This window comes from Salvia hispanica, chromosome 4 (genome assembly GCF_029641045.1).
Source record: "Salvia hispanica isolate PSC_SH4W2 chromosome 4, Shi_PSC_v1, whole genome shotgun sequence".
In the NCBI taxonomy this organism is placed as follows: domain Eukaryota; kingdom Viridiplantae; phylum Streptophyta; class Magnoliopsida; order Lamiales; family Lamiaceae; genus Salvia; species Salvia hispanica.
In genome coordinates this window covers 42,103,074-42,122,982 of record NC_142695.1, presented here as the reverse complement: position 1 = coordinate 42,122,982, position 19,909 = coordinate 42,103,074, and the positions used below count along the sequence as shown (strand labels likewise).

Below are 19,909 nucleotides of genomic sequence, written 5' to 3'. Positions count from 1 at the left end.
TGATTAAGAAACCTTTTAAAATAGAATCCAACACAACACACCATATGACACAGTTACGTGATTACAATCAACTACACTTTCCACCAAATAGTTTCTACAGCTATGACCTCGTCGCCATCAACATTGCACGAATTTTGGCCCTTAGATCAGCAGGGACTTCCGTAGTTTCTGAGGGTAGAGATGGAGCCCTCTGTTCGGAACTCGCTACGTCGACAGACACTTCTCTTTTGCCATCACCACTGACAATCCCCTTCGACTCATCCTTCGAGCTGATCTCTCCCTCCTCCAGGTCAAGAGATTCTTTTTCGGGGTGGCATGAGCTAGCACGGTGCTGATGTTCATCATCTGAAGAGCCATCATGCTTGTGGCGATGATGAGATTCTCTGTCTTTCCGGTGCCTGTGCCTGTGCTTGTCCTCGCTATGATGTGAAGTGCGGCTAGAACGGTGCTTCTTGTGCCGCTCAGATGAATGTCGGCTGGGGCTTTCACTAGAAGAATGGTGAGAATGGCTACTCTTCCTGGATCGTTTACGATCCTTTTCTTCTCTATATATGTCTTCACGGCCATCATTCTTGTGCTTTGAATGAGAAGACTTGGAGCGATGATTCTCCTTTTCATCTCCACTACTTTCTCCTCCATTTTCTTCGTAAGAGAGATGAGACGAGTGCTTTCTTCTGTACTTCTTATCCTCCTTTTCTACTGCATTTTTGCTCTCGTGCCTTCTAGATCTTGATCCGTGACTCCTTTTGTGTTCCTTATCTCTTTCCTCTTTATATGCACCTTCACGCACATTATCATCATGCTGTGAATGCCGAGAGGTGTGTTTTGATCCATAGTGCTTATGCTCGGCATCTTGTCCATCACTTTCCCCTCCATTGTCGCTTTCCTCTGAAGAAGAGTGAGACCTGCGCTTACTCCTACGGTGCTTTCGATCCTTCTCTACTGCATTTCCAACTTCTTCATCTTCCCTTTGGCTTCTTGATCTGTATTTTCTGTCGGGGTGACGACCATTGTCCTTAGCTTCTCTATCCTCTTTACACATGCCTTCAGACTCATTGTCATCTCCTTGTGAATGATGGGATGAACGCAGTGATTTAGCATCCTTGTACTCTTCACAACTTTCTCCTTTCTTATTATCTTCGGTTGAATGAGACTGGTGCCTTCCCTTTTCTTGGTTGTACCTGTGCTCCTTTTCCACCGTATTTTCATTTTCATCATCCTCGGATCTTCTGGATGTTCTGCGCTTCCTGAACAAGTGACCCTCTTGGTCACTATCCTCTTCATCATCCTTTCTTCCAACGGATTCTGAGCGATACTTTCTTTTTGATTGTTGATCGCTTTGCCTCTCACTGAAACTACACTCGACAGCAGACTTGTAAACTACTGCAGGAGCGCTGCCCTCTCTTTCTTGGCTAGCATAACGACCCTCAGCAGCAGATATCCACACTCCATGTTCTACAGGTTCTGCAGATGATCCCCTTGATGCTCCTGTTCTAGAGGGGAGTGCTCCACTTTTCAACATAGCCACAAACATTTTAGCCCTTTTGAGCCTCGTGGCTTTCAGCTTCTGCTCTTCTGTCAGGTTTGAGTTAGAATAATCATCCCCTCCTGCAACTTCATGAGAAGCTGAGGGATTGCAACTTCCACTTTGCTCAGACTTTTCACCAGTACTGTACGGCAGCAAGGACTGAAGATTGCCTGAATTTGCAGGCTGCCCATCCTCATTTCTAACAGCATTGATATGAGAATTGGAGGCAGTGTTAGTGATGTATCGCAAACCAGAGCTCTTAATTCCTTTTGTGGCAGCCTGAAGGATAGCAGCAGCTGCAGCTGCATCTACAGTGAATCCACATTCTTGGGATTCTTTTTCTGCCTCTTGTGCATCTTTCTTTGATTTTCCAATCACCATCTTGAACTTCTCTTTCCTATCAGATTCAAATGGCACATCACAAAGTTCAGAAGTGGAGTGTGAAATACCCGTTTCTTTGGGCAAAGAACCTTTTCTGCTAATCCCACGTCCACCTAGATCCTCCTGTCCCGGATAGAAGCTCTTGCCATTTACTTTTGACTGCAAAACAATTAGAGGCTATAATTAGAGGACGGAAGGAATGCCACGCCATTTTAAACATGTCAACAAAAAAAGTACAAATACACAGGACCTCTGGGAGTAGCACATGTAAAGGGTTGAGACATTCAGTCATGCATTTTAGGCCCTACTACTTGTTTATTTCAATGGGCTGTAAACACTCTGTTAACTTAGGTAGCATATAATTCAGATTGAAGAAATTCAGTCACATTTGTTTAAGCAATACACGTGCTTACAAACAAATGAAGCTATAGTAATATATTAATTCGGCTAAAATTATCTTTGACCTTAGCTTAAAAAAGGCTTATTACCACTGGGATGCATGTTGTTCGGCCGACACAAGTTAAATGGTTAATGAAAACAAAGGTAAAATTATTAATCTTTAAAAGAGACATATATCCCACCTTATGGTTTTTGGAAGGATGAATCTACAATCTGAACATTAAATTATTTCTGGGAGAGCGTGCTCAAGGGCACAAGAACATATGATTCATTTCAACTGTCAGTTTATGTGCTACATGAGATAAAGAGTAAGGGGGTGTTGGAATGAGGGGTACCTCCTGAGCTGCCTCAAGAGCTTTTAAGTAGTAGGAATGATACTGATTGGATGAAAGAAGGAAAGGAAATCGCTCGAGCTTACTATCTTGCTCAAGTAGTGTTGCCTCAAATTGTCTCCCGTTTCTCGTAATAAATTCAACAAGCTTATCAACCATTCTTTTTAATTCAGGAGGAGGCTCTACAATTGGTTTTGAAGTGGCTCCAATACCATGATTCCTTAACTTCTCTTCTTTAGCACCAGAATTATCTTCCTTCTTACTCCCTTTTACACTTTTACGTTTGGAACCTATGATTGAAGTGTTCTTCTTCAATGCAGGAACCTTATCCTTTTTAGAAAGAATTGATTTCCCTGACTCATCCTTAGCAGCAATTTCCACAGATTCCAGATTTTTTGTGGCATGAGATAGAGAAGCATTAACACCATCATCAGTGTCCTCATCCTCCCCAGACCCATATACAGAACCGAGCAAAGATAAAGCACCCCCAATATTACCAGAATTGTTGTGCTCAGTACCCATTTTCCTCCCATCTTGAGATTTTTCATCAATTTCAGGATGCAAAAGTTCAGGGTGCTCAACAAGATATCTGAAGTAAGTATGAAGATGATTATCAGGCATAAGAAATCCAAATGTTGGGTTGTCCCCTTGTTTCACCCGCAGAATGATTTCTGACTGGCCACCATGTTTGCTGACAAAAATGGCAGTTCTTGCAATTATCTGATGTACTTTCTCCGACGGAGGCTGCAAAAAGGAGGCAAAAAATAAAACAAGGAAAATTTTGTTAGCAGCGAGAAGTTCCAAAACCTCCAGAAACAAATACGCCAACAAATTAAACTGAAAATTTTTAAAGTATAAAGAGTGATGATAATAGTCACAACGTAACAACAATAAACCGAAAGGAATGGCACTAGATGTGTCACACGTCAGTTGTCATCCGAATTAGTAAACTGACAGTCCTCAATGAAACTTCTACTTTCCTAATCCCACCTGCACATCCCTTTGCCATGACATCAAAGGGACAGAAGGTGCCTGTGTACAGCAACCTTAGAGCACAAGAATTGCATCCCTGCTCCAAGCATCTGAAAATCTGACATGGTGAGCCTCAGATAACAAACATAACCTAGGCAATTATTACGGCAACACTGGGAAAATCAAGTCAGCAATTAAGAAATCATGCTTATCCTAGAAAGCATTCAAGAAGATTTAAAATGAGCTTACCAAGACAATGTCCCCAGGAACAAAGAACGGAGGGAGATACCCTTTGGCTTCCATCTCAATATCTGTATTCTTTTGATCAGCCGAATCATCATTATTTCCATAAGAGAAGGCAATAGCATGATAACTGCCACTGTTGGATGGTTTTTCTTCTTTCTCTTCTTCTAAATCTGGATAAAAGATAATTTTTAGATTCCGCTTGAACAACCAGAAAGAATGTTACAACTTACAGAACCATTAAAACTTGAAGGGAAATAAAACCTTCTTGAATCTTACTTGTAACTGGAAGGAGTCACATAGTTAAATCCGCCCTGCAAATTTTGAAGCATATAGCAAAGAAAGTATGCTACCAGCACAAACTAGATAGCTATCACACCTCTTCATCTGTCTACCTGTTTTATAAGATATTCAACAATTGCTTGACAGCATAGCTAATTCCACGAAGATATATTCATGGAAAAATCCAATTTACTACCTAGACAAACTATTGACCATAGCACCAAATTGACACAGCGAAATCTCTATTAGATTTCCTTAAGACGTAAGTTTAAGGGAAAAGAGTTAATGAACACCTGACCATAATTTTCCAATTGACCAAAAAAAGGTAGACTCATTACCATCTTTAACAAAATCATAAATCCTTCACTGACAGGATTATGGCCACTAAGATATTATCCCTACTCCAATATACCAGCATCTTAACACCATTTTCTACCAAGTGTTCTGTGATTAGCTCTCAGCAAACTCTCTGGAGCACAGTTCCGCCTGATTAACCTATTAATTTCGTTTAAAATCAAGGCTCTCCAAGCTCCCAACAGACCCAACCCTGCTGCCCAGCAAATAACTTCAACAATGGCAGTACTTGTGTGATATAGATACATAATAACCATATTTCAAAACACAAGACCAATCGATCGATTAACTAGAAAAACATAAATGCAAAAGTGAGAAAGCAATGCAATACCTGGTTGATTGGACTCCAATGGAAGATCAAGATATCGCTCCTGCTCAATTAGAAATTCGATAGAGGGGTCATCGGAGGTTCTAGGTTCATGGCTGCGATTGCGACGGCGTGGCGGAGGAGGGGCAGAGAGGAGATGGCGAACATCGTAGCGGTCAATTTGGAGGGAGTGCCAGTCGACGAGGGCGTCGCCGGAGTTGACGAACGCCAACATGGCATCGTCGTCGAAGAGCAAGGAGTGGCGCCCGATTATCTCCATATTCGTATCCACTTTCTGGTTTGGTGAATTGAATTATGGCGTGGGATTATAGGAAAACCCTAGATATAGGAAAATTGGGATTTGTACAGCAATTGGGGATCTTTGAGTATTTTTCAAATATTATTACTTCGAGGTGTCAATAAAAATTTTAAGAATATAAATAAGAGTAAGTGTAAAACTCTAAAGGTATCAATTACACAATTTTTAGCATATTTTTTTATTTTATGAAAAATTCAACGGTATTCAATTACACAAACTCTAAGGTATGTTTGGGATTCTCTAGTGATAGAGGAAATTCATACATCTACTTAGGAAATTCGATCGATACATATGATAGGAATTCAAACACACAGTGGTGACATACCCAAACTCGAATAGAAACAATTAACACAAGCTTGAAGCGATGTGTATGGCAAAAATTGTTTAATAAAAGTGACGAACCCTAGAAAATCGGTACTAGAAAATATGAAGCTTCTTAATTAAATGTTTTCCAAGTATAAAACGACACACAGTGGTGACATACCCAAACTCGAATAGAAACAATTAACACAAGCTTGAAGCGATGTGTATGGCAAAAATTGTTTAATAAAAGTGACGAACCCTAGAAAATCGGTACTAGAAAATATGAAGCTTCTTAATTAAATGTTTTCCAAGTATAAAACGATGTTGTTTTTAGGTTAAAAACCACATCATTTGCTTCATTTCCCGATAAGTTGATATAAGTTTTTAAATCAGCCACATAAGAACAACTCCATAAAAAAAACATGGGGTTGGTCGGTTGGAAAAATTACAAAAACTTAAAGTTTTTAATATACTCTGTAGTAAATAAATACTCCATTCGTGTCTGTGAAATGTTGTCCAGAGTTTTGTCATTTTGGTCCATTCGTGAAAAGTTGTCCACTTTGCTTTTTTTTTTTTTAATGAACTCCACTTTCTACCAACTCTTTACGCTCACATTCAAGTATAAAACTAATATATAAATATGAGACCCTCATTCTATTAATTTTTTCAACTCACTTTTCTTTACATTTCTTAAATTTAAAATCCGTGCCGAGTCAAACTTGGACAATATTTCATAAACGGATTAAGTATTGTTCAAGGTTACCAGAAAATTAAAAGTGGCCTGATTTGTTTAGATTGCAGTACTAGTATCTTATAGGTTCCTGTTGGCAAATGGGCTGTTGAACTTATTCTGCAATCAGGCCATGCTTGACTGTAGGGATCAGACTAGGGACGGATTCACTAATTACCAAGACCTCTTTGTTCTTCATTAAGGGAGCTCAGTCAAACTCCAACCACGCGACTGATATGTTTAACAGATTACAAAGAAGAATCTCTCACAGCTATTACAATTACAGTAACTAGTTCTAGCTAGGGTTCTTGAGTAATCTTGACTCCTTGACACACCTACACACTCAAGAAGATTGTTAGTATAACAACACAAGATCCTTGCGGATCTAAACAACAACTAACAAGGGAAAGCAAAGAGAAACAGAATAGATCACATAATATGGCTCAGAACCGAATCCAAGGGAGCACCGATGAATTGACTGGAGTCTACCCTCACACCGTCACTACCTTCACCGCACCGCCCCTTTACACCGGATTAGGTCACTGGAACCACCTCAGAACAGAAACCCTAGTTCTCACACCACAAGCAACCGAAGCAGTTGCCTTCCAAACGACTTAGCACTCGAATATTCACACAAGAATGGTGAACAATCTCAAGGAATCAACCGAAGAAGCAATCGGAGATGTAGAGAGAAGATGGAGAATTTCAGAGAGTAGAGAGAGAGAGAGAGAGAGAGAGAGAGTATCGAATAATGAGAGAAAACAAACCAGCTCACATCTCACATAAACAAACACACATTAACAAACCCTCAATCCAACGGCTGAGGAGCACAATCTAAGTGAAGAGACATGTGGCAGCATCTGGTGTGAAGGGGAAGCAGCTAGGCTTCTGGGCTAGATCCAAAGAATGGATAAAAGGCCCAGACACTAATTAAATCAGGCCCAAACAATAATAGTCCATATATATTCAACGCTGACTATCATGGAGTACTATTCTAGTGGTAGAGGGTTACCTCCCAAAAACGATTATTCACTTATCATTACTTAAATCCACTCTAGTTTTTTTTAAACCATGTCTAGTTAAATGGGTGGATCATAGCAGAATTTTGGGTGCTATGAAAATTGTAATATTATTATTTGAATTTAGTATTCAATTTATGGGGTTAATCTAGAATTTTGATTAAATCTTGTAAATTTAGTAGTAACAACTCGATCTTACGAAGTGTGATAGCAAATTGCGATAAGCAATTACAATAGGTAGTATTTATTGCTTCTACTAAAAAATTATTTTGAAGTAGTAAAAATTTATTCCCATTAATTACTTTTGGGATGGTCGTGTTTCATGGCATTGCCAATAGTGTGGAAACTAGCCTGTCAACAAAAAACAATGCTAGATACATTACTTGATTAGCTACTCTTTCATCTAAGTATAAAGGAACTGACAAAGCAAACTGCTTTCCCTTTAACCAAGGATTAGAAGCCACAAGCCCACAACACGTTTGGGAGCAATCTTATCTATACAAAAAGGGATAGAACATATTCATAACTTGTGCCCAACTCCTTAAACAATGTTCTAGTACTTATAGAATAAAGAATGCTCTCTAAATATTAATTGATCAGACTTATGTCACATAACGAATTAAACAAAATCTGAAAATGATGAAGTTTGCCCTACTCCTCCTCGCCGCCGCCGTGCTGCTCTCCGCTCCCTTGGCCACCGCCCACAGCTGCAGCCAAGGCTTCCAAAAATTAGCCGAGACAAAGCTGCCCAACTCCACGCCAATCCAGAGCTGCCGCAGCAAGACCCTGGGAGCCGAACTCGCGTGGAGCTTCAACAGCACGTCCCGAAGGCTCCACGTGGCCTTCGGGGCGAGGCTGAGGCACGAGGACACCGGGTGGATGGCCTGGGGCGTCAACCCGGACGGCCCCCAGATGGCCGGGACGAGGGCCGTCATCGGCGTCAAGCACAAGAACGGCACGTTCGAGTGCCACAAGTACAACGTGACGGCCATGACCAAGTCGCGGCGCTGCCCTCTCGTGCCGGCCGATGACGAGGACGTCGGGGTGGAGTTCAGCCGGTGCGAAATGGAGTACGACCCGGGGCTCGAGTACCACGTGATCGTGACGGCGGTGGTGCTGCCGGCGAAGAAGTTCAACAGCTCCGAGACCAATGTTGTGTGGCAGATTGGGGAGGAGATCAGAGGAAACGAGCCGTTGATGCACCCTAAATCCATCAACAACTTCGACAGCACTGAGACTATTGATCTCGACTCCACTCAAATTATTAGTTACACTCGCCATCAACGTAGTAGACTAAGAATAGTAAGTAATTTATCTAACTCTAGACAAACTCAATTGCCACATCTTCTTTTTTTTTTCTAAAATGGAAACATCATTATCTCTACTTTGATTTGGAGTTCAGGTTCACGGAATTGTGAACATAGTGGGATGGGGGACACTACTGCCGAGTGGTGTGATAGTTTCGAGATACATGAGGATATTCCCAGTGCCATGTAAGAACTGGTACGACATCCACGTCACATGCCAGACCTCTGGCTACATCATCGGTTCCGCCGGGTGGGCCCTCGGCTTATGGCTCGGAAAGGCTTCCCATAACTACAAGTTCAACATCCATAATACCGCCGGACTCTTAATCTTTATTTTTGCAACCATACAGGTAATAAAATACTCTCCTTGTCCACAATTTAAAGATCCATTTTTGGGACGTCCACAATTTAATGATCCGTTGCATTGCAGATGTTGGCGTGGAGGTTGAGGCCCCACCCCTCGGATGGCTATAGGATGTATTGGAATATGTATCATCATTTTCTAGGGTATTCCATTTTGGCGTTGGTATTTTTCAACATATTTTTGGGGATTAAGATTTTGGAGCCTGAGCATGTCTGGAAATGGGCTTATATTGGAGTTCTTGGAGCCTTGGGATCTCTGGCTATTACTTTTGAACTCTTCGGTTGGATTAAGTTTCTTCAACAAAACAGCTCGTCCAAACAAGGATGAATTACCTCTATCATATTTTTCTTGAATTTTTGGGTGATGGTGTTCTTCACTACCTAGGATCAGCTCATTTTTCATTTGAAGAGATCCCATATGTTTTGTATTAACAATATGATGATGACCACATGGTCTGTCTGTATTGGCAAAAGAAAATGAGAATATCCATTACTCCATGTTACGGAGTTATTAGTAAGTAATTAAGTCGAAGCCACTCCGTTAATCGCGTTTTCTTATTCTATTCAATATTTCAGTGTCTAAGCGTTTCGGATATGTATAACAATATGACAAGGGATTAAAACGTTGATAACTCTTTGGTGTGTGCACTCTCCTTCCGTTCTCCCTTCCTACACCATTTCCACCACCATCGATGTCGCCGTCTACTCCTTCGTCACGTCCGCACTTAGCTAAGGATTGCAATGCCCTAAAAACTACAATTAGGAGAGGGGATTAAGAAGGGAAATCTAAAGATCGAACACACATGTAACAAATAATCAAATTGTACGACGAAGCATAGTAGACCATAATAAGCAGAATTTCGGACATAATAATAGAACATTGTCTCCTCACCAAACACAACGAAAAATGACTAACTACGATTACATATATATATATATATATATATATATATAGGGATGTACTAATATGCTAACTAATTTTAAAGTGCTAACGTACATCCAATCACGTGCTGCCACGTGGCACGAAAAATGCAATATTATATATAGAAAAATGCAATATGAATTTCGACAGATTGCATTTTTGTTATATGAAGATTGCATTTTTTATTGTTAAGTTTTGCATTTTCGATATTGACTGTTTAATTTGCATTTTATATCTATACGGATTGCATTTATATATGTGAAAATGCAAAACTTAACAATAAAAAATGCAATTTATGTGAAATGCAAAACTTAACAATAAAAAATGCAATTTTCCTATAACTAAAATGCAATCTGCGGAAATGCATGAACAACTTCACAAATGTGTATTGCATTTTTATATATACAATATTGCATTTTTCGTGCCACATGGCAGCACGTGGTTGGATGTACGTTAGCACTCTAATTAAGGATGCGCCCTAGTGCTCCCCTATATATATATATATATATATATATATATATATATATATATAGGGGTGCATTATAATGATTACCCCAATTTGTGTGATAACCCTATAACTAAATCTCCACCACACATTTTTAAAATATGTGGTCTAGATTTAATCTAACAAAACTATCATTTTATCAAATAAAACTATCATTTTCGAATATATTAAGGGCAAAATTGTCATTTCAATTTTAAAATTGGTGGGAAAAAAGAAAACGATCTGAATTCATCTCAGACTCAAACACTCTGAATCGAATTTCAAACCCTACGAATCGAAGGAAACACTCAAACACTCTGAATCGCATTTGAAACCCTACGAATCGAAGGAAAAATCATCACAATTCTGGAATATGTCGAAGGAAATCATAGTTTTTTCATCGAAGAAAGGTTGGATGAAGTTTATTACTTATTTCACTTTTGATTTTGATCGATTTATCATTTTGCTGATGATTTTCTCGATTATTTTTAGATTCTGTAGTTTTTTAGTGTAGATATTTCTTATATTTATACAATATCGTTCATGCATAACAATATATGCTGCTGGTGTGTGTTTTGCTTTGTTTATGTGTGTTTTGCTTTGTGTGTTGCTATGTGTTTGCATAATCTGTTTAAATGTAGATAAAATGATACTTTCTGATAAAATGATAGTTTCAGATTATAAAATGATAGTTTCATTGGATATATGGAATAAAATGATAGTTTCTGAATGAAAAAATGATAGTTTCATGGGATAAAATGATACTTTATGTTTGTTTGTGTGTGTGTCCTGATGCTACTGCTGCTGTGTTTTTGTGTGTGTTGTTGTGTGTGTCTCTGTGTTTTTGTATGTAGAAATTGTGCCTTTGCTTGATAAAATGATACTTTGGGTGCATAAAATGATAGTTTCTGAAAATGATAAAATGATACTTTGTAAATAGTGTTTTGTTCTACTTAAGTGACAAGTTATTCCCTCTCTGCTTTTTTAAACTCATTGAAATATAGAAAATGATAGTTTCAGAAGAAAAAATGATAATTGCCCTTGATAAAATGATAGTTTCAGATTATAAAATGATAGTTTCATGGGATATGGAATAAAATGATAGTTTCATGGGATAAAATGATAGTTTCTGAATGAAAAAATGATAGTTTCATGTGATAAAATGATACTTTATGTTTGTTTGTGTGTGTGTCCTGATGCTACTGCTGCTGTGTTTTTGTGTGTGTTGTTGTGTGTATCTCTGTGTTTTTGTATGTAGAAATTGTGCCTTTGCTTGATAAAATGATACTTTGGGTGCATAAAATGATAGTTTCTGAAAATGATAAAATGATACTTTGTAAGTAGTGTTTTGTTCTACTTAAGTGACAAGTTATTCCCTCTCTGCTTTTTTAAACTCATTGAAATATAGAAAATGATAGTTTCAGAAGAAAAAATGATAATTGCCCTTGATAAAGTGATAGTTTCAGATTATAAAATGATACTTTGACTTTATATAATGACATAAACTGTTTAACACACTGAAATCTTTTGTTTATTAGGAAAGAACATTCGTGATGATGATGATGATCAACGTAGAACATTAGCAGAAGAAGTAGAACATATAAGAAATAAGAAGAAAAGAAAGAATGACGATACAACTGATGGTAAGACAGCATCAAAGAAGAGCAAGAAAAAAGTTGTTCAAGATATTGCAGTCATTAGGATAGCAACTTTGGCAGGAAGAAGGAATACTGACTTCTTCGTTGACATGCTTGAATCTCTAAACGAGAATCAAAGAAGAGCTGTTAGAGAGATTGGGTTTGGCGCACTCCTAAACTTCAATATAAGAAGTTTCCCAAGAGCATTAGCGTATTATCTAATCAACAACTTTAACAGTAAAACTTCATCAATTGAGTTGAACAGTGGGGAATCACTGTTTTTAGATGATGAAGATGTTCACATAACTCTTGGGTTCCCGATTGGATCTTTACCTATCAATAAAAGCAAATTTCAGAAAAATACCCACATCAAAACTGAAATTGCTAAATTCTGTAAAGGTGGAGAGAAAAAAATGGTGCCAAAGTATGTTGTAGAGCAGATGGAGAGAGACAAAGAAGGTGGTGAGTTCTTTAAATGGACTTTTATGGTTCTCATGGAGTATGCCTTGATTAACACTCCTGCTGATGGAAATTTGAGGCCAAAAATTTTAGATTACATAGCTGATGTTGAGAAGATCAAAGAATACAATTGGTGTGGCTATGTCATATCCAGATTGCATGAAACACAAAAGAGGTGGAAAAAAGACACAGCAAAGATATTTACCGGGCCAGTTATCTTTGTAGTGGTAAGAATATATTTGTTTTCCATTGTCTATGAATCTATTTACAGAAAAACTAATATTTAGTTTTTGTTTAATGTAGGCTTGTTACGTGGACAGGATTCTCTTTGAAAAAAAAATGGTGCCAAGATGTTACCCAACAGTGAAAGGATGGACTGCAGAACTGTTGAAAGATAGACAAAGAGCAGAAATGGAGAATTCAACATTTGGTCTGGGTCATATGTATGACCGATATAAAAAGCAGCCACATGAAGAAAATGATAAAGATGACGAAGAAGATGAATCTCAAGATGTAGAAGTTTTGAAGACAAATGATCATCATGATCATGATGAAGTGGGGACAACCAATGAATGGGAGAATTTCATAAATGAATGGAAGGGAGCTGCAAAGGATGTTAAAGCCTCAATGTTGAAGATGGTTGATGTCCTTGAAGCAGCGCCGGATAAACTCAGGAATCTCAATAGCTTTAAGATAATCTGTGATACAACGAGAAATGCAATGGGATTGAGAGAGGAAGGTGTGAAGCATGTTATAGAAAGTCAGGATACAATGACACAGGCTATAAACAATGATGAAACTGATGATCCTGAATGGATTGATATCATGATTGAGTTAACTAAAGCTACTGAGAGGACATATATATTGAAAAATAAGAATGAGTTCCCTACCTTCACTCTGATACCTGAATGTGATGACAGTCCTAATGAGAATCAAGAATTTAATCGGGAAAAGGATGTGGAGAAGGAAAAAGATGATGAGGTGGAAAACGAGCAAGAGAAACAGAATGCAAGCGAAAAGGAAAAGGCTAATAAAGCAGCTGTAAAAGAAAAGGAAAAAGTTTCAGAGAAAGAAGTTCAGAATGAAGAATATGAGGTAACTTTTAAAAATGATAGTTTAAGTACATAAAATGATTGTTTATATGTTTAAAATGATATATGTTTGATGATGTTTTTTGGTAGTTCTGTTTTATTTGAAAACTGATACTTTTGAATCATAAAATGATAGTTTAAGCGGATAAAATGATACTTTTGCCTGATAAAATGATAAAATGATACTTTTGCCTGATAAAATGATAGAAATTGTGCTTTTGCATGATAAAATGATAAAATGATACTTTTGCCTGAAAAAAATAATAGAAATTGTGCTTTTGCATAATAAAATGATAAAATGATACTTTTGCATCATAAAATGATACTTTTGCATCATAAAATAGTATCCCTTCTGTCAATAACAATTTATATTTTTTTTAAATGAAAGCATGACAGAGTTGATAACATAATATCCACTGTCATCAAGGATATAAATGTTGAAAAAGGAGATGATGAAGTTTTAAAACAGAGAGAAGAAAATTTGAATAAGGACAAAGGGAAGAAGATGGTTTCTCAAGATCAAGATCCCCCAGTCGAAAAGGAGAAGGAGAAAGTGGTCAGAACAACAAACAAAATTGTTGAAGCAATGTGCTCTCCCTACAATGTCAGAGCAGTAAATCTGAAAGGAAAGCTGAATAAAGAAGAGAGAGAAATAATGTACTGGTTGATGAAAGATGAAGAAAGTGAACAGTAAGTTTTGAATTACATAATTATATTCTTATTCAGTTCTTTTAACTAACATTAAATATGAATTTGAAATCAGTTATGAGGTAGTTTATGAGAACGACAAGATCACATTGTTCAAGATTGACTTCCACAGCCTTGCTCCACGTTCATACGTCAGGATCAACATCATAGATGCATGGGCTGTGTTCCTCAACTACAATGAAAAATTCAAATCAAAGGCATCACCGAGTCGTCTTTTCATCAACACAACACCTACGGTACAGTAAACGAGTAAATAAATAATAGTATTACATTAAAAATTAAAATATATTTACAAAAATGTAAACATGACAGATTTACAACATTACTGCAAGGAGATCTGGTTGGACTGAAGCAGAGAGTCGAGAAAGATTTTGCTCAAACTTGAATGAATTTGTGTCACAAATTGAAAATTTCAAATGGGAAAATTATGACCTGGTAAGTCATAATTAGATATACATTACAGAACAAGGGTGCGTTATAATGGTAACCCATATTTATGTGATAAGCTAATAACCCTATCATTTCATGGGTCAAAAGTATCATTTTTACTAAAAATGATATTTTTCGTCCATAAAATGATATTCTGTTCTACAAAATGATACTTTTCATCCATAAAATGAGGGTTATTAGGTTATCACAATAAATATGGGTTATGATATGATCACATCCCTTACAGAACAACATACCTATATTTTTGAAAATGACATTTATATATAATGTTTTGAAAATTAGATATTCTTTCCAATCTGGGCGTACGAACATTATTATATCATCTGCTTCAATCTCAAAATGCAAATGATGGATGTGATTGACAATTCTCTGGTTAGTCAAGATTTACTTGAGAAGAAATATGAAGATGCACCAAGTACTCTGGTATGTTTAGTTAAATGCATTCAGTATTTATTAGTTAAAATGCATTGACTATAATTCAGTATGGAACATAATATAATTTTTAATCAACCTCATGTATGTTTTGTGTTATTTGAATAGAGAAATTTCTTCCGAACTTATCTTGGAAATGGACTCAATCCATCAATGGGAAGAACTGTCAAACTGTCAAAAACCAGATACATGAATATGCCATGGCAGAACGATACAAATAAAGTTGACTGTGGAATTTATGTGATGCGCCATTTGGAGACTTACATGGGTGGTCCTGTTCGTAACTGGAATTCGGGTTTAACGAAGAAGGGAACAGAGTCTTTCATAAAACTCCGTGCCAGATATACTGAAGCATTGCTTATTGGAGATACTAACAAGAAGGCTTTTGAGACACTTACAATGATAAAGAAGAAGTTTGAGAATGACAGCAAAAAAGAAGATATTGATGTTGAAAAGATGATTAGAGAATTTAAACCCCCTGTATACTAACTTCTATGACTTGATAATAGCGTTTTGTAATAGTGGTTTCGAATATAATCACCCAAATTATCATTTTATCTGCTACAACTATGATTTTGTCATTATATCGTTTTATCAGTCAGAAGTATCATTTTATCATTTTATCTGCTGAAAGTATCATTTTATCAACTGCGAGTATCATTTTATAATTTTATAAGTCAGAAGTATCATTTTATCAGCTTATATATCATTTTGTGAGATTAAAACATCATTTTATCCGTTGATAGTATCATTTTATCAGCTTATATGTCATTTTTTCCAGCTTATACATCATTTTATAAGGTTATTGTCATTTTATTTGCTGCGAGTATCATTTTTTCAGGTTAAAGTATCATTTTATCAGTTTATAAACAAAAGAATGATGTTATCAGCCAAAGTATCATTTTATCAGTCAGAAGTATCATTTTATCATTTTATCTGCTGAAAGTATCATTTTATCAACTGCGAGTATCATTTTATAATTTTATAAGCCAAAAGTATCATTTTATCAGCTTATATATCATTTTTTATGTCATTTTTTCAGGTTAAAGTATCATTTTATCAGTTTATAAACAAAAGAATGATGTTATCAGCTAAAGTATCATTTTATCAGTCAGAAGTATCATTTTATCAACTGCGAGTATCATTTTATCAACTGCGAGTATCATTTTATCAGCTTATATATCATTTTTGATGTCATTTTTTCAGGTTAAAGTATCATTTTATCAGTTTATAAACAAAAGAATGAGTTTATCAGCCAAAATGTCATTTTATACACCTAAAATACCTAAACTATATCAAATGGCTTCAATCTGACTTCTCATTGACTCTACCACAATTTCTTGAATCATGACGACCCATCTCATGACATTTACCACACCGTCGTAGAGGCTTATTTGCTTTCCTTATTGCACTCTGCCTCTTTGCTACTTTGCCACTAGCTGATCCTTTAGTACTAACAACGTCTGGAGGATGTACATCAATTACATCAGGTACTGCCATTCCATAAAAATCCTCAACCATCTTCTTCTTTTCAATGACTGAAGGTGCTGCACAATTTCCAAACATATGCTGTTCCAAATCATCAAGACCAGCACTTAACAAAGACAAATGATCCATACTTCCTTCAGACTTTTGGACTAATCGATAAAAGTTGGAGAACAACTTTTTCTTAACTTCCTGCTTTTCATCCAAATCTGCAAGATAAAAGATAACATTATTACAATAAGTACTATCATTTCTCTGACTGAAAAATAGAATTTTTACAAATAAAGGTTAAAAATGGAACACACGTTCAAATGGTTGTTGTTCCTCAGATGGTAGACCATGTGCTGCCTTTAGTAAAGAGCTCTTCAACCACCTTCGACCAAAATATTTCTCAGGAATGAGATTAGCAGACTTATTCTTCAACAAACAAAATATATGACAACATAACAAACCAATTCTGGAAAACTTCTTGCAACTACAGTCGAATGTGTCTTGCTTACAATCATACATAACATCCAATGTTCTACCATATTGGTCCTTGACCTGATGCTTCTTGATGTTATCCTCAACAGTAGTTATAGAAACAATCTCACACACAATACTTATTTCCTGTTGTACATGTTTGAAAATAGAATCAGTGTAGATTGTAGATGCATGCTTCTCAATAGGCAATTGGGTTGACAAATCAGGAATAGTTGAGTAATCCAAGTAGTTCAATCGTGAATTGGCATTCCTTTGATCTCCCACAGCATAATTAAAGAAATTGATGAACTGTACAAGATTTGCACGTGGCTTTGTGTAGTTTTTAAAAAAGCTATTCTCCGATTCAGACATCGATGTAGTCCTAAGAAGCGACCCCATGGGAAAATCTCGAAAATAAGCAGGAACCCAGAATTCTCTATCTTCAAACATTGATCCAAACCAGTGCACGTCTTCTAATCCATACCGTTCCATTATATCATTCCATATTATATCAAACTCATCAGGCTCTAACAAATCAGACCAAACACATGCATTCAACTCTTTTTTGAAATCTTCATTACCAAGTAAAGATTTGGGCAACTTATCTGACACCTTAACCATGATATGCCACATACACCATCGGTGCCTTGTTTGTAAAAGTACTTGTTGAACAGCAAGTTTGATCCCCCAATCTTGATCAGTGATAATCAATTTGGGTGCTACCCCCATGCATCGAACAAAACAGCCAAACAACCAAGAATAGGATTCTCTACCTTCACTTGATAACAAGCCAGCTCCAAATGTAACTGGTCTAGAATGGTTATCTTTTCCAGTGAATGGAGCAAAAATCATGCAATACCTTCAGAATATAACATAAAAATGAATTATATTTATCAGCTATGAGTATCATTTTATCAGCCAGAAGTATCATTTTATCAGCAATGAGTATCATTTTATCAGCCAAAAGTATCATTTTATCAGCAATGAGTATCATTTTATCAGCCAAAAGTATCATTTTATTAGTAAGAAGTATCATTTTATCAGCAATGAGTATCATTTTATCAGCCAAAAGTATCATTTTATCTGCAATGAGTATCATTTTATCAGCCAAAAGTATCATTTTATCAGCAATGAGTATCATTTTATCAGCAATGAGTATCATTTTATCAGCCAAAAGTATCATTTTATCTGCAATGAGTATCATTTTATCAGCCAAAAGTATCATTTTATCAGCAATGAGTATCATTTTATCAGCTATTGACAGAAGGGATACTATTTTATGATGCAAAAGTATCATTTTATCATTTTATTATGCAAAAGCACAATTTCTATCATTTTATCATGCAAAAGTATCATTTTATTAGTAAGAACTATCATTTTATCTACTGCAAGTATCATTTTATCAGCAATGAGTATCATATTATCAGATATGAGTATCATTTTATCAGATATGAGTATCATTTTATCAGCAAAAAGTATCATTTTATGTCTATTAGCAACAAAAGTAATATACCTGTTAGTGTTGTATGTTGAATCAAATGAAATTACATCTCCAAACATATGATAATTTCGTCTTGAAATAGCATCAGCCCAAAAGAGTCTAGTTAACTTTCCATGAGATCCTATCTCAATTTCATAATAGAAGGCATCAGATGATTCCTTTTGAGAACGCATATAATCAAAAATCATTTGAGCATCTGAACCATCAATATTGGACATAATATCACGATAACCATTTCTAATATCAATAATATCACATCCAACATTTTCAGGTCCACCCATTATCTCCTTCAAAAGTTTGAATGTGAGAGTGGGACCAATATTACACCTGCCACAATCCTCCATAAACCTCCGATGAATAGGATCCAGATTGCGATTGGCCATCATAAAATGCCTATGCTCATCCGCAACCATTAAGTGATTATGATACTCAACAAACTGATAAACCTCATATCCTCTGCTCTTGCCATCTGAATAATATCTCAAATTGAGCTTAGCAAGACATTCACACCTAAATGACCGACACCTACGCTTCTTAAAAGACACTTCAGTTGATTGGTATGCATGACCAGGTATAAAATTCTTAGAGCCTTGTCTGTTGCAAGCCAAATACTGCCACTTAGTAATACCTTGAACTGATTTGTTACCCATTTTACGAATGCCAAAACCAACTGAACGAGAATAATGTTCATAGAAACCAACTGCTTCTACTAATGTATTGAATTTCATACCAATCATTGGCTTCAAAGCATCATCACAAACAGGAATGTACATACCTACAAATCAGTAAAAGTGTCATTTTATCATAGTATCATTTTATCATAATATCATTTTATGCACTAAAAGTATCATTTTATGCAGTAAAAATATCATGTTATGCAATAAACCTATCATCACAAACAGGAATGTAAATACCTACAAATCAGTAATAGAATCATTTTATCATAGTATCATTTTATCATAGTATCATTTTATCCGACAAAACTATCATGTTATGCAGTAAACCTATCATCACAAACAGGAATGTACATACCTACAAATCAGTAATAGTATCATTTTATCATAGTATCATTTTATCATAATATCATTTTATCCGACAAAACTATCATGTTATGCAGTAAACCTAACATTTATAAGCCAAAAGTATCATTTTAACACATAATCGACAATACATAATATAATCAAATAAGAATTTCAGTACATCAGAAACATAAACCAATCAACAACTAATATTAATCTAAAATCAAATTCAATACATGAATATGAACACAATCAATAAGCTAAATAATAGATAATGATTGTTACCTTCGTTATTTGCTACAGATTCCATCGAAGCAAATTTTCACAGCAATTGAAGAGGTAATCAATGAAAATAAGAACGCAAAATTGAAAACATCTTCCCGATCACAATTATGGAAACAAAATCTGAAGACTATGGAA

The 19,909-nt window shown here is 36.1% G+C and overlaps 3 protein-coding genes across 7 annotated transcripts; 1 reads left to right on the top strand and 2 right to left on the bottom strand.

The window, feature by feature from the left end:
• Nucleotides 1–5,202, bottom strand: LOC125193640 (SWAP (Suppressor-of-White-APricot)/surp domain-containing protein). Of its 5 annotated transcripts, none has more exons than XM_048091473.2 (4): nucleotides 4,823–5,202; nucleotides 3,862–4,028; nucleotides 2,644–3,384; nucleotides 1–2,068 (listed from the first exon to the last, which is right to left on the bottom strand). In XM_048091473.2, the coding sequence occupies exons 1-4, from the start codon at nucleotides 5,076–5,078 to the stop codon at nucleotides 101–103; spliced, it is 3,132 nt and encodes a 1,043-aa protein (XP_047947430.2). In that variant the 5' UTR covers nucleotides 5,079–5,202; the 3' UTR covers nucleotides 1–100. The 5 variants fall into 5 exon arrangements, with proteins under 5 accessions (XP_047947430.2, XP_088912405.1, XP_088912406.1 ...); XM_089056279.1 differs by lacking the exon at nucleotides 4,823–5,202 and adding an exon at nucleotides 3,631–3,730 and having other exon boundaries at nucleotides 3,862–4,756; XM_089056280.1 differs by lacking the exon at nucleotides 4,823–5,202 and adding an exon at nucleotides 3,631–3,722 and having other exon boundaries at nucleotides 3,862–4,756.
• Nucleotides 5,203–7,753: 2,551 nt separating this feature from the next.
• LOC125196883 (cytochrome b561 and DOMON domain-containing protein At5g47530-like) lies at nucleotides 7,754–9,384 on the top strand. The gene is made up of 3 exons (XM_048095542.2): nucleotides 7,754–8,471; nucleotides 8,572–8,826; nucleotides 8,907–9,384. The coding sequence occupies exons 1-3, from the start codon at nucleotides 7,806–7,808 to the stop codon at nucleotides 9,165–9,167; spliced, it is 1,182 nt and encodes a 393-aa protein (XP_047951499.1). The 5' UTR covers nucleotides 7,754–7,805; the 3' UTR covers nucleotides 9,168–9,384.
• Nucleotides 9,385–16,166: 6,782 nt separating this feature from the next.
• On the bottom strand, nucleotides 16,167–19,909 carry LOC148928683 (protein FAR1-RELATED SEQUENCE 5-like). The gene is made up of 3 exons (XM_089070282.1): nucleotides 18,483–19,909; nucleotides 16,813–17,828; nucleotides 16,167–16,716 (listed from the first exon to the last, which is right to left on the bottom strand). Exons 1-3 carry the CDS (start codon nucleotides 19,241–19,243, stop codon nucleotides 16,328–16,330), a joined length of 2,166 nt encoding a protein of 721 aa, XP_088926408.1. The 5' UTR covers nucleotides 19,244–19,909; the 3' UTR covers nucleotides 16,167–16,327.